The sequence below is a fragment of the Montipora foliosa genome, chromosome 4 (assembly GCF_036669935.1).
Source record: "Montipora foliosa isolate CH-2021 chromosome 4, ASM3666993v2, whole genome shotgun sequence".
Classification (NCBI taxonomy): domain Eukaryota; kingdom Metazoa; phylum Cnidaria; class Anthozoa; order Scleractinia; family Acroporidae; genus Montipora; species Montipora foliosa.
This window is the reverse complement of record NC_090872.1, coordinates 26,122,783-26,136,032: the sequence shown is the minus strand read 5'-3', so window position 1 is coordinate 26,136,032 and position 13,250 is coordinate 26,122,783. Positions and strand designations below refer to the sequence as shown.

The window sequence follows — 13,250 nt, the reverse complement described above, 5'->3', positions numbered from 1 at the left end:
ACCCTGAAGTCAAAATAGACACGTTTCGTTTCTAAGAAAACAAAAAATGAGTAGTGTTTCGTTTTCGGACTGAGCAGCTGTTGGGATGATGAGAAATATGCCGCAATTCGAGCTCGATGCCCTAGCCTGCTTCTTCCATTTTAGGAGTTACCAGGAGTACTTACTGGATTCCTAGGCTTTTTTCTTTTTTCTTTTTTTTTTTTTTTTTTTATTTTCGTCATTACTTCTGGAAAAATCCAGTTTCAGCGCCTTCAATACCACACAACTCAGTGCCCTCTGCTTTTGTGTAACATGAAACCACAGGCAACCCAGTTTACACTCACGGAACGTCTATTTTCACTTTGCATAGCGTTTTCTCTTAGCCCGGTTGCTCATCACGTTTCAGCAGTCAGTGCAAAATGAGCGCCACCGAGTTTCTTTTTGAGACATAACACTTTAAAAACTAAATTCAGTGGAACCTCGATTTAACGAACCTCTATATAACGAAGTGCTCGGTATAACGAACGATATTCTTCATCCTGGCCAAAGCTTAATGCAGTAAAATGTATGAAACAGAATCTCGATGTAACGAGCCTTCATATAACGAAATCTACGTTATCACGAACACAATCCAAACGCCTAAACGTAAACTATATCGTGATATAACGAAGAAAAGACAACTCGTGACAAAAAACAGACCAACAAGGATGAAAATCCTTTAACCCTGTAACTATAGAACAACTTCACAGTTGTCGTAACAGCTCATTATAAATGAAAATACTGACACTATGGCACATCAGCAGATCGGTTTTATCCTCTTTGTCTCTTATTAGTCCCATAAACTTTTTTTTTATTTTTGTGTTCCAGCTACTTCCACTGAAATTTGTCTACCGTGTTTTAAAAAACAAGTGAAACGTTAACACCAGCAAAAAGTAATCGTTCAGATCCTGAAATGCTGGGTAGCGCAACGTAACAACATTATATATAAAAATATACATATACCTCGATATAACGAACATTTTGGTTGTTTTTTTTTTCAGCAAATTCGTAATATCGAGCTAGGTTTTCGATATAACGAACCCTCGATATAACGAACCAATTTCCCCAGTCCCTTGGCACTTTGTTAAATAGTATAGGGTTTGTTAGTTTTCTCGTTTGTTGCCGTAGTAACATATTACGTCACATTAATGAATGCATCTTGCTATGCAGTTATTATTGTTTTATTTGGTACCATAACATCGCCGTTACATGAAACGAGCCTTTGAAAAGATCATTGCAATTGTTTGGACCTCCATTGCGCCACCTCAACAGTGACAGTCGAAATACCACCTAAAAGATGCGCAACCGAAAAAAGAGTATCCCGTTACGTTTTTGGAAGGCGTTTGCAGCTTTTGGCTGTTAAAAGGGTCAGCTAGCATTTTCTGGTAGTAAGAAATTCGCTTAGAAGTTCGGAAAAGGTAACTTTCAGCTATCGGTTTCTTAGAGGAATATTTTTTACCTAACACTCCTTGTGATGAACGTTTTTTGGTACATGTCATAAAAAACAGTCCTTGTTCATTACACGGAACTTAGAAATGAAACTGTTTGACTGTCCGTTGAGTTCTTTTTTACAGTTACGTGCCCCAAAATATAGTCGGAACATGTAAAAGAAACGCTCCGCGTTAAATTTGGCAAAGTGTCATTTTCTGGAATCTGCAACTTTCTGTTCTACAAAAACGCAATTCTGCTGGCTAGCGCTTCTTAGTTTCAAGAAGCAACCATGACTCCACTAATGAAAAGAGCGGTCTTGCCTGCGAGATTTTGATGTTTAAAAGCCTTGTTTCTAGCTGGGAATGCAAATTATGAACACAGTGAGTTGTTGATAAAAAATAAATAGATAAATTCAGAAGGAACGAACTTCGTCTTGTATGGTGTATAGGACCACCCTAATTAACTTAGTGTTAGCTTGATGATATCCTCTGTAAATATTGTTTATTATTATTATTATTATTATTATTATTATTATTATTATTATTATTATTATTATTATTATTATGGTGTGTATTATCGGTTAACTTCGAGCCGGATATAGCCGCAGTTTTTTTTTTACTTTAAAATAACTTTGAATGTGTACACTAATTTCCTTTAGAAAACGAGACTTAAATACTTTTATACATGTCACCCTGAAACAATCATTTTGATGTTTGCACAGTCTTCACAGAAATGAAACTTGCAAATATTTTCCGTTATAACTTACAGTACCTCATTAAGCGTTGCACCTGTAGTCGGAAGTCCCTATTGTTAACTAAACAGTCGTTAACACCTTTGTCTTGGCGACGATAGTAAGAAATTCTATCTGTGGATATAACTAGACATATCTTCATTTGGAAGTTGTGAGGAGGAGTTGTTATTTTCTGCCATAAATTACGGCAAGGTAATGCAGCCCCCCGCACATAAACAAATCATGAAAACTCCGCTGACGTATAACGTATTGTACTTTACACTTCGTTTGTATTATATTTCCTGCATTAAAAAAAATCTTTTTTTTTCGAAAAGAAAAAGCGATCTTTATACTACGCACTGGGTCATAATATTTGTCTTTTAGAGTTCTCGAGTTCCACTGAGAGAGTCCAATCAACTGAGACTTGGTCGGAATTTGAAAACGAGAAACTATTGCATGACAATACTCTTGCAAAGCAGATGCATTTAACTCGTCAGTTTTGCTCGTGCTGATAAGCATAAAAAAATGACCAAATGTTTGTTAAAAGTCATTTCATCTTAAATTTTGCAAAGTCACTAGCTCTAGAAGAGTCATTACTCACGATATTTATATTTCTCAGGGATACCATTATTTCTGAAGCAAACTGTTTGCTTAGTAGCCCTTGCTCCTTTTCTCATACAAGTGACAATTTAAAGCGGAGTTATCAGTAAATTTCCTGTACGGTGTAACAGGAAGACAAATGGATCATATCTCAAACCGAAAGGAGTGAAAATTACTGTTCAAATGAACGTAAAAAAAACAGAATTTCAAACCTCGATTCTCCATATTTCCAAACCAGGCTTCTTTCCAGCCTCAACAAAAGCATCATCGACTCCCATTGAGGAATATATGAATTAAAAGCAAATTAGACCAAAAATAAGATAGAATAATACAATTAAACTGATCGACTCTTCCTGCGGACGCTCGCAACACAACAAGTAGTATTGCTGTTTTGACGAAATAACTTGTCGCCCGAGCAACGAATTCAAAATACATTCATTTCGGATAGAAATTTAAATAGCTGTTTTGAGGAGTTGGCAAATTGAAATTACAGCCAGACAAGTGAGATTCTCATTGGAGGCTGGCGTCGACACGTGTCATAATACTTGGCAACTATTAACTTTCTTGTTTTGATGATTTTTCCCTTCATTTAAGTGGTTTCAAATGTTTGCATATTTTTTATGAGGCACCGATAAAGCGCCCATATATCAAAGAACATACTATTTTCGGGGGATTTGGAATGTCAAAACCAACAGGTGGACAGGACGTAACGTTTTTTTCTTAATAAAAAAGGTTGTTTTCTAAAGTTTAAATATTCATAAATTTGACTAACTTTAAATTAAAATCTACAAAGATGTGGCGATGTTGCGTGTTCTAAAAGACGAGGGACAATTGTTACAAAGCAAAAAAGGTGCCTTGGCAAAGCTTAATATATTTTTTTACAAAATTTCTGCCTAGCACTGATCATGAAAGCGACATTTTGAGCATGTATGCCTCGGTTTGGAATGAAATATCATCCCTAATTTAAATATTATTATAATCAAACAGTTTTGTTTCCAGTGTAACAGAAAGGAGGCCGTCAAAGCTTTGTAAATTATTGATTGAAAGGCAACTAAGCCAGTATTGTTTTGAGGACCTGTTGCTCGAAGTTATTAGAGGACGCAGGGATGAAAGCAAACGTAAACAATGAATTCACGTCGTAAGTTTTCTTTACAGATGGCACCCAGAAATATGCTAAAATGGACGCCACAAGTGTAGTACGATTGCTATTTATAACTGGTGTTCCGTTGTTGCGGCTGACGCAGGAATGAAACTTATCCTCAAATGCTGACATTTACCACAACACTTTCATTTTCTCAATCTATATTTCTCGCTGTTTTGCAATGGAGGGCACGGAAATGTATCAAAAGTTAATGTGAAACTGTGCGGAATTGCCGTTCAGCTGGTTTATGTTCGATCAATAAATATTTTTACAATGACTGCAAAAATTCTCGCGCGCTCATTGGCTAACTTTTATTGTCAATAAGCGGACAGACACATAAATTTATAATTTATGCGATAATGACGCGATTTTGCTCGCGTCAGTTGGAAGTTTCTCGCATTTTTGTCGCGCTTTCTTCTCGTGTTTTGACTTAATTTTGACCCCTCTGCCTTTTTGTTATTGTAAAAAACAAATTGATGTCAGTTTTTCATGCGTCTGTCCTGTTATTGACAATGAATTTCGTCATAACATTGTCAAAGTAGTCTGAGGACCCACAGCTACTTTGACAATGTTATGACGCGATTCATGATCAATAACAGGACAGACGCATGAAAAACTGACATCAATTTGTTAAATATATTTTGTGCATTATTTTTCCCTTTGTTGTTGAAATTGCTGAAGTTTCCTTATAAGGGCGCTCTCCTCCCAAGATGTTTGCGTATTATCGATTCCGCTCAGCAAAGTGTGTGCAGGCGCGAGCTTATTTTACAATTGCACTCGGTTTTTCAGCGGAATCTCTCCTCGAAAAGTCCCTTTGAGCCTAATGGGCTTTTTGCAGCTTAATAATCACATAGTCCAAAAACTGCCATACTGGAACCCAAATTGCGCACTGGGACATCTAAAACAGCAACTTATTTATAATTTAAATTTTCTCTTTTTGAGATGCCCCAGAGGGCAATTTGCGTTCCAGTATGGCGGCTTTTGTACCATGTGATCTCAAGCTGCAAAAGGCCTATTATAAGGGAGCTCACGAAAGCGGCTACGAGGACGTCTTTGCCATATAACGATGTTCATAGTCACGTCACCGACTGTCACTAAGGAGTTGAAAAACTACGACGCCGACTTTTTGAGAACCAAATTAAAAATGATTAGTTCACGATTTAAAACTCTTTCCTTATCATTTCAGATAGTTCAAGTTCTACGTCAAACTAGCCAAACAATCAAGGAACCTGATTGAAACGAATGGTGTTGGAAGTTTATATACAACAAGACGCTCTTTGAAGCGTTTACTCGGAATACCATGTTGTGCAGAAGTAGGGTGATACAATTTGGAAGAGTTAGAAACAAACCTGCAAGGATTGAAAAGACTAAAGTGATGTTCAAATTTGCTAAGTACGGAACAAAAGAAGTAAGTGGTTCTGCAGGCAAATGAAGTCTGAAGGGCTCATGACAACGGATAACGTATTGGTGAACATCGCTTAGTGTTTACAAATAAAATAAATAAATCACCCAGCAAAAGCAGTAGTTTGATTTGGTACAGGCTGTCGGACTTTCGGAAATAACGTGAATCTACTCAATGCAATGAGTGCAGTGGGCCAAGGGAGAGTGAAACACTAGCGTAGCGGGAGAGAAAACTCGTGAAAACCATTGTTGTAATTAATGTGGCTTGGAAAAATTTATCCCTCCTGCCGTCAGCTACACCGGCAACCAGCTGCAAAGTTTCGAATTTAACACTGTTGTGAATAATGCAGTGACCTCCCTCCAGGCAGTTGACTTGAAGACCCTGAAACAATTAAAAAATTGACATCCGCGGATGATGGTCGTACAAAGAACAGCTGAAGGAAAAAGAAATTCCGGGCATTTCCAACATAACGCTACTGGGAGTTCTGTACTGACGATTTCAATATGTTGTCAACATGAAATATTTAGATTAACTATCTTATTCATAACATTCCAGAAGACTGAATCCAGCATTTTTACTTTTTAGCTGCTATTGAGCTTTCACTCAGAACATGGGCTTGAGTTTTTAAATCGGCGAATGACATTAAAAGTTTCACACTGAAACCCCAACACAGCTCCCATCGCTTTGGCTGCTCCACTGCATGTTGTAAATCCGGATTTTCATCCAACTCTGTAAGAATTGGGGCTGTTTGAATTCTTGCGTGCGTAGAAATCCCCTCGAACGACACTCGACATCTCGGCTGTTTTTTTGTCGTTGTTGGAAAAAGTAGTTTTGTCATAGAGGGAGGTGAAATGTATTGCTCCAAGGGGTCAAGTGAACTGCTTCATTGCCTCGTAATTCTATTGTCCATTTTACTGCACCGAATTAAGTCAACCGATTATAATTCGGACACCTTTCAGGAATTCCGAGTAATTACCCAATAAACTCAATTTATTTTGACACGCATGGCTACAATACCAATTAACAAAAATAGAGGTAACGTGGATTTTGCAACAATTTAACGTTTCAGTCAGTGTATCCCAGTATCACTGAGATGTAAAAATTTCTTATTTAGCATCCTTTTATGCACTTTTGTGTTCGTCATGTTTACCCTTACGGGATTTTAGGTTCGTGTGTTCACAAGTTTGTTTTGCATCTGGAAGATGTTTATATTAATTTTTCAATTACAACTTCTTCCTAGGGGTTACCGCGCATAGTTTTTATCCAATGAAATCCCCGCGTCCTAATTCTATTGTGCATTTTGCTAAACTGAACAAAGTCAACCGAGATTATAATTCGGATACCTTTCAGATATTCCAAGAAATAATAATTTCGCGATATGCACTCAACTTTTACATGGCCGCTACGGAAATTCAGAGGAGAAGAGGGAAACGGCTCAGTCGCAATCTAAACGTAACGCAGGTGCAAAATCTTGAGTTTACTCATTGTATCCCATGGTTTTGTGGCGTTCGGTGCCAACCAGAGAGAGGAAGTTAAATGGCTGTCGAATTCAGAAATCTTTTGTTCCAGTGGTTGGCAAAGTTCAGGGATATCAAAAGAAATGTTTGTCAACAGTGAGTATACAAGTGCTCATGGTAACTGCCTATGAACCAAAAAGGAAAAAATCTGCGTCACAACTAACCATCTTAAACACTTATCCGGACAATTTTAGCACTGAATTGTCTCTCAAAGACACTTGAAAAATTCAGCTTCAACTGGATTCGAACCCTCGTCCTTTGTGATGCCGGTGCAATGCTATGAATGCACTCAGTTGGGAGCAGGTCAATTTGGTGGGCTTTGTGTTCCCGTGAGGGGACTAATGAATGAAAGAAATGTATATTTGAACAGCGGATTATGGCCAGAAGACTGAAGTGATCCTCGCTTTTAAATGGACAATTTAAGCAATTGTCTCTTATAGATACCTGAAAAACTCGTGTGTCCGGCATCAACGGGATTTGAACCCATGGCCTCTGCAATGCGAGTGCAATGCTCTACCATGCAACTGAACCATGAAGCCACTCAGTTGGGAATAGGTCATTTTCTTAAAGTGCTACTGTGACCAAAAATCAATTCTACTTTTTCTTTGTATTTCAAAACTATGTTAACTGGATACTATATGACCGTAGTTTGAAGCCTTCATTTCAAAAAGACACCTGTTATTTTGACTGGAATTTTCTTATTTAATGGTCCGCCATTACTAACTTTAAAATCTTGAGAAAGCTGGATCGAGGGTAAGAAGACGTCAAAGACTCACTAGTCTAAAAATGCAATGCGTGTGCACGCGCCTAAATTAATATGCAGCACGGGAATTTCGAGCTTTCAGACTTTTAAACTCGTGTTTTGGATGTATAATAAGCTGCGTTTACACAAGCAATTTTAAGGTAGTAAGTCATTGATGTCATCTTTTGCTCGATCCAACTCTCTGAGGTCCAATCGGTCAGTCTTGTACGTGAATAATGGCGGATCGTGAAATCCTAAAAAAACCGCCTTTGGATAAAATTCGAAGCTCAAAATTTTGCCAGTCAGGTGTCGAGCAAACACGCTCTCAATAATCTGAAGGAAAAAGGGAAGTGAATTTTTTGATTATAGTAGCACTTTAAGCTCGTGTGTTCCGGTGAGAGGAGTTACTGAATGAAATAAATGAATAAACTTGAAGTGCGTGTCCATAAAAGACAATTGCAAAAATTGTCCAGATAAGTTTGAGGATCACTTCTCCCTTGCGAAGTGACGATTATGACTAATATTTAGAACTCTGTTCCAGGTATTGATATAACACCCAAATTCTCATGATTACCCAATAAAGAATCCATAGTGCTAGTTACAAGAATGTACGTTTCGATCATGGAAATAAAAGGGGTTAATGTAATAAGTTTTGTTTTCGCGCCACCCAACTAAAAACCGCTTGGCTTAAGGAAACTCCCTCAAACAAGCAAACACAGAGCAACAGAATCACAGCTAATACAAGAAAAAGCTAACAAAGGTACGTTTAAAGGTGAGATTTACAAATAAACATAATTCACCATTCAACAAATCTACAGAAAATCTATTTACGGCTACTTTAAATATGTAGCATATAAATACAGATAGTTTGTTGGTGATTTAAAACAGCCATGGGCTCCGCAGTAATGTTCTTCTTTGTACTTTTTGTTGCGTTAATCAACTTTGACCGTGGAGTAGATCTTCCTTACGAAAGCACTTGCCCCTGCGTAGCCGAAGGTTCCTAAGTAATAAAGAAAATAAATAACTAGCGTCATTATTTGCCGAGAAGGACAAAGGAGAAAAAAATTGTCCGGAATTAATTACTGTATGAGGGGGCGTGGCCAAGTTGTTGGGTGCAAAATAGATGAATGCTCTTGGTTCCAATCCCACTCCGACTACAAACTGGGTTTTTCGTGTAGCAGCTCTGAATTTAACTCGACTCCCACTTCGTGCACACTGCAGCGAACTGTTTGCCTCCAAGTCAGTGGGGTTTGCTATAGCTGTTACGTGATTTTCATATAATTGTACACAGGCCCATAACTTAAACTGAATTATACCACGCAAAGATGAACTGTACAATTGTCTAGGTACAGTGCGAGGATCACTGCTTCCTTCCGACTTTTCTGTCTCCCCAAGAGATAACAAAAGTGCAAAGTTTGTCGGAATGGATGAATAATTTGCAATGAGAAACACTATAAATTGTCTTCTTCTCATTCACGTGAGTATGGGACGAACATTGACCTTCAAAAGGAAAGGAAAGGAACTTCTAACGCTGGAGCGCTAATTGGGGACAGTGTAAACTGAAATTAACAATTAACGTAAATCAAGTCAAATGTCGGTTTTTGAGCAGAGGGGAAAACCGGAGTACCCAGAGAAAAACCTCTCAGTGCAGAACAGAGAACCAACAAACTCAACCACATGTGACGCCGAGTCTGGGAATGGAACCCGGGCCACATTGCGGGTAGGAGAGTTGCCCGCATGTCCCATGCTTTTGAAGGGAGAAGGGACAGAAAGCATCTTAACCTGGTAAGATGGTTAAAATATAGTCGGTGTACTTTAAAAAGAAATTAAATAATAAGAAGAGGCTAAGGTTATCAAACAGTCAATGGTTTAGAATGTAGTCCTGTATGGTTTCATGTCATGGTGATTACCATTTCGCCAAATAATCCGGATGGAATGATTGTTGCATAAAGGCAAACGATTTTTCGAATTTATTTACCAACCTGATAAGAACGGCGCCAACCATTTTCCACCCGGCATTCCCTTCCTCATATTTACTCGATTTTGTGAGAAAGGTCCTGAAAACGGAATGATTATCTCGCAAATGGTAAGGGATTTCCCGATTGCCATTCCAAACGGAAAAAGTGGAGTACCTCTGGAGGTTGTCCACAATTTCCGAAAAGATTTTTTGGCTAAATGGTAGACACCCATGGACTCTACAAAAGGACGATGTTGGAAAGAAGGATGGATGGAAAGAGGCGAGAAGGAAAGATGCCTATGAGCACGCGTGACAAGTTGCAGTTCCCAAGTGGTGTAAAGGCTTGTCAGAGGATAAAGATAAATGGAGGGTTTGGAATCTCAGTGTGAACCTGCCAGAAGGTAGCGAACGAAGCCGCGAGCACTCTTAGCACCATTTCAAGTAGCAAAACAACATGTAGAAGACACTATAAGTAATGGCAATAGGGCTGAGTGGAGTCCAATTCGGTCTGTAATCATATGCATACGAGTGATAACAAATTTAGGATTTAGGAGCCTGTATGCTGTTTCTATAGTGTTTGAAACCAAGGGCCAAGGTTGTGATTGGTTGATTTTAACTACAATTTTGAATGTGATTGGTTGATTTAAACTTCTACAACTTTGGCTGTGATTGGCTTATGTAATCTGTCCAATAACAACTTGGAAAGTGAATTAGAGAAAAATAGGAGTTTCTTGAACCAATAACATGCACAAACGAGGAAATTCTAATTTTTATGATTATAATGAAAATCCACAATGCGTGACTTGTTCTTTCCTACATCGAATTTCACTCAGCGCCAGCAGGGAAAGGTTTGGTCGATCGATGACACGAAAGGTCACGAGAGGTGATTTCGAGGATTAACACACAGGAAAACGAGGCAGCGCGGAGCATGCCTTCCATTCAAGTACCGCTGCCCGTTACTGGCGCAGTGATATGCATCTTTGAATTACCTTCTGGTCAATTCTTAGTTCGGAGACCCTCGTATTTGCATCGTAACTCAATTCCCTTTTCATCTCATCGTAAGTCTTCCCTTCCTACGAGAATAAGACATCAACAAAAAGTGACTTTGATGATAAGAAAAAGTCTTGTTTTATCATCAACCTATTAAGATATTTATGGTGATTGCTCGGGCTATCAGGAGCTCATGGCTATTGGAGCTTGCCGCCTCTCCCATAAAGCCCTATGAGTCAAACTTTGCGCGTATCTTAGAATCTTAGAATGCCAATCAGATTAAAGTTATTTTTAAACGAAGAGAAACATACAAAGAACAATGTATGCAAATTTATGTAAATGTCAGTCTCCTGCTGACGGGTTAGTTCTAAAAATAGAAAGATACGAGCAATGGTTGACTTCAAGGATATAGTTCATAGGGAGGCTCCTAGCCATGGGCTACTTAGGATTGCGCACATTGTTGAGTTTTGGCATCTAGATGAGGTAGGGATCTCATTAATTACCTTTCAAAAATCATTAAAATGCAAAGTTTTGTCAGTTCTTAAGAAATCCTCGTTCCATCTGATTTTCGTTTTGACCAACTCTTGTCGATAAAGGTAAGTTGTTAATCTTCGGGAAAAAATGTCGAGAAAGCATGCAAGGGAAGAGAAACTTGAAGCAGCTCTTTTCTAGGAATATCTATGGATAAAACGGCCGTTTTAAACAACGGTCTAAGTTGGAACTTGCATAAATAACTGGTCCTATATTCAAGTTGTGTATCCGTTGTTGCCTACTGTGTTAAAGGCGGAGCGAAGGAGGTGGAATGATGAACAGTTTCCCTTACCTAAGTCACATTGACTTTATCTGAAAAAATACCAAAAAAATACTAGAAAGCAATTTTCCTCAGGAAATATAAAGAGACGATCCACTTACACTCCATCTGTCTCTGTCCCAAGCATGAAAATGTCCTGTGAAATTTAGCGGTTCGTAACCCTGTTTCACTTGAATCATCATTGTGTCCTCCAAGGTTCGACCAGTTGGATCGGACCGCACATAATCCTGCAATTACGCAGTGAAACTAGCTATATACTTATACGCTTTAGCACCCGGTTGTACACTGGTTAATCCGGGCCCTTATCCACACGGGTAAAAAAGCATTATTCCAGATTTCCTCTCTTTTCTCAGAGGATGTCATTGCTGTGGAGAAGTCAAAAACGTAGTGACGCTTTCGTTAAAGATAAACGTGGCAGGTTTTAGGGTTAGTCATTAAGAGTAAAGATCTGGGGTTAGGGGATAGGAATGCAGATCGATCCACTCGACGTAGCCCCCTACCCTTGAAGTTCATGTTTTTTACTAAGGCATTGCGAGGAAAAACACGGCAGGATAGAACAGGATTTCAGCATGAACGTTACCGGTAGTTACAGAAGTGACCCTATGACAAGGCAGATAGCAGACATTTTTAAAAATTTTTGAAGTTCGGCAAAATAAAAAACCCGGTTGGTATTGAATGGAGGATTAGTGTTCGTTCGTTCGTTCTAGTTCGTTACGCTTGCGTTTTTGAGTTAAGGACTAGGGTTAGGGGCTTGGGATGGGTGGATCGAGCCACTCGATCCAGTACTCCCAACGTTATACACTTTTGATATCATTTAATGTTGTAGAAAAGCTACTCAAAACTGAAGGCTAACAATCTTGTGAACTTTTTTGATTGGCTAATAGACTGACAGAGGAGTTTTCAGCTACCTCTATTGGAAAGTTCGAGCGCTTTGATTGTTGAACGCGATGCGAGCGTTTTGGTACATTTTGGCATCATTACAAAGCAATTGCAAGAAAAAGTCCGTGAACTGGTCAAACTAAATGCTTTGTCAGTTGTGAATAAGAGAATAAGGGACTCTTAAACAGATAGGACACATATTTTGAATATTGATCCTTTTTTGGATTGTGTTCCCGGGACCCTTTGTTCTATAGTTGACCAAGACACCACTATCATTATTAAGAACATACGAGTTCTTCTAAATATGGAAATCGAAGTTTAGATAAGCACCAAGACCTGTTAAGACAACAATGTTCCCTTGCTTTTTCGCCAACCAGTGAAAAACAAATAGTAAACAATTTGAAGTTACCATCGCTACTGTGACAGCTTCTGCTTTCTCGACTTCGTTTGCTTCCTCTCCAAACCAGACAAAAACCTAAGACAAAGCAAGAACATTTTAATATCTGAATCAACAAAGGAAACGTTATGGTGGTGGTGAAAAAAATCCTTTTTATAATTACGAGGGTTGTAATTGGCCTAAACCAGTGCACTTTTTCAGTAGCAGCTTACGTTAGCACAACCTTTGCTAGATGACGCTAATTCCATTCGTACAATGTTATAACCGCTCGGGTTGATTCATGTTAGCATCTCTCACAACAGTCCGAAAGCACTTTGCTGGCGAAACGCAACAAAAATGAAAGATATATTGAGAAGAAAGATTATCTGAAAACTAAGCTGGCTTTGTTATAAAACAAATCAGCTCGTGCTTCCTATTGCTTCTAACGGCTTCTCTTTACCTCTAACTAAACTGCATTAAAGGCTTTCTATTTGTTGAGGGTAGTTCACTGTAAGTGCAGTACCCATATTGTCATCGGGGCTGTCTGAGTGAGTAAGTGAGTGTAAGATTGTAGGCATGCAGCGCGTGCGTAAATTACGAATTTAATGTAGGATATTCTTGAATTTCAACAATTGATGTCCATTGTACAGTTATTG

The 13,250-nt window shown here is 38.6% G+C and overlaps 1 protein-coding gene and 1 non-coding gene across 6 annotated transcripts in view; both read right to left on the bottom strand.

Annotated features, from left to right (window-relative positions):
• Nucleotides 1-13,250, bottom strand: part of LOC138000454 (gelsolin, cytoplasmic-like) — a 66,491-nt gene that overhangs the window by 27,538 nt on the left and 25,703 nt on the right. For 4 of the 5 annotated variants that reach the window (XM_068846886.1, XM_068846888.1, XM_068846890.1 and 1 more), the window contains exon 1: nucleotides 2,992-3,204. The exons of the other annotated variant lie outside the window; for it this stretch is intronic. In XM_068846886.1, coding sequence (XP_068702987.1) covers nucleotides 2,992-3,057 — 66 coding nt within the window. In that variant the 5' untranslated portion in view covers nucleotides 3,058-3,204. Of the gene's footprint in view, nucleotides 1-2,991; nucleotides 3,205-13,250 lie in introns of those variants that run through there. 5 annotated transcript variants of the gene reach the window in all.
• On the bottom strand, nucleotides 7,302-7,378 carry Trnaa-cgc (transfer RNA alanine (anticodon CGC)). Its single transcript has one exon. It is a non-coding gene; the product is annotated as a tRNA-Ala (tRNA).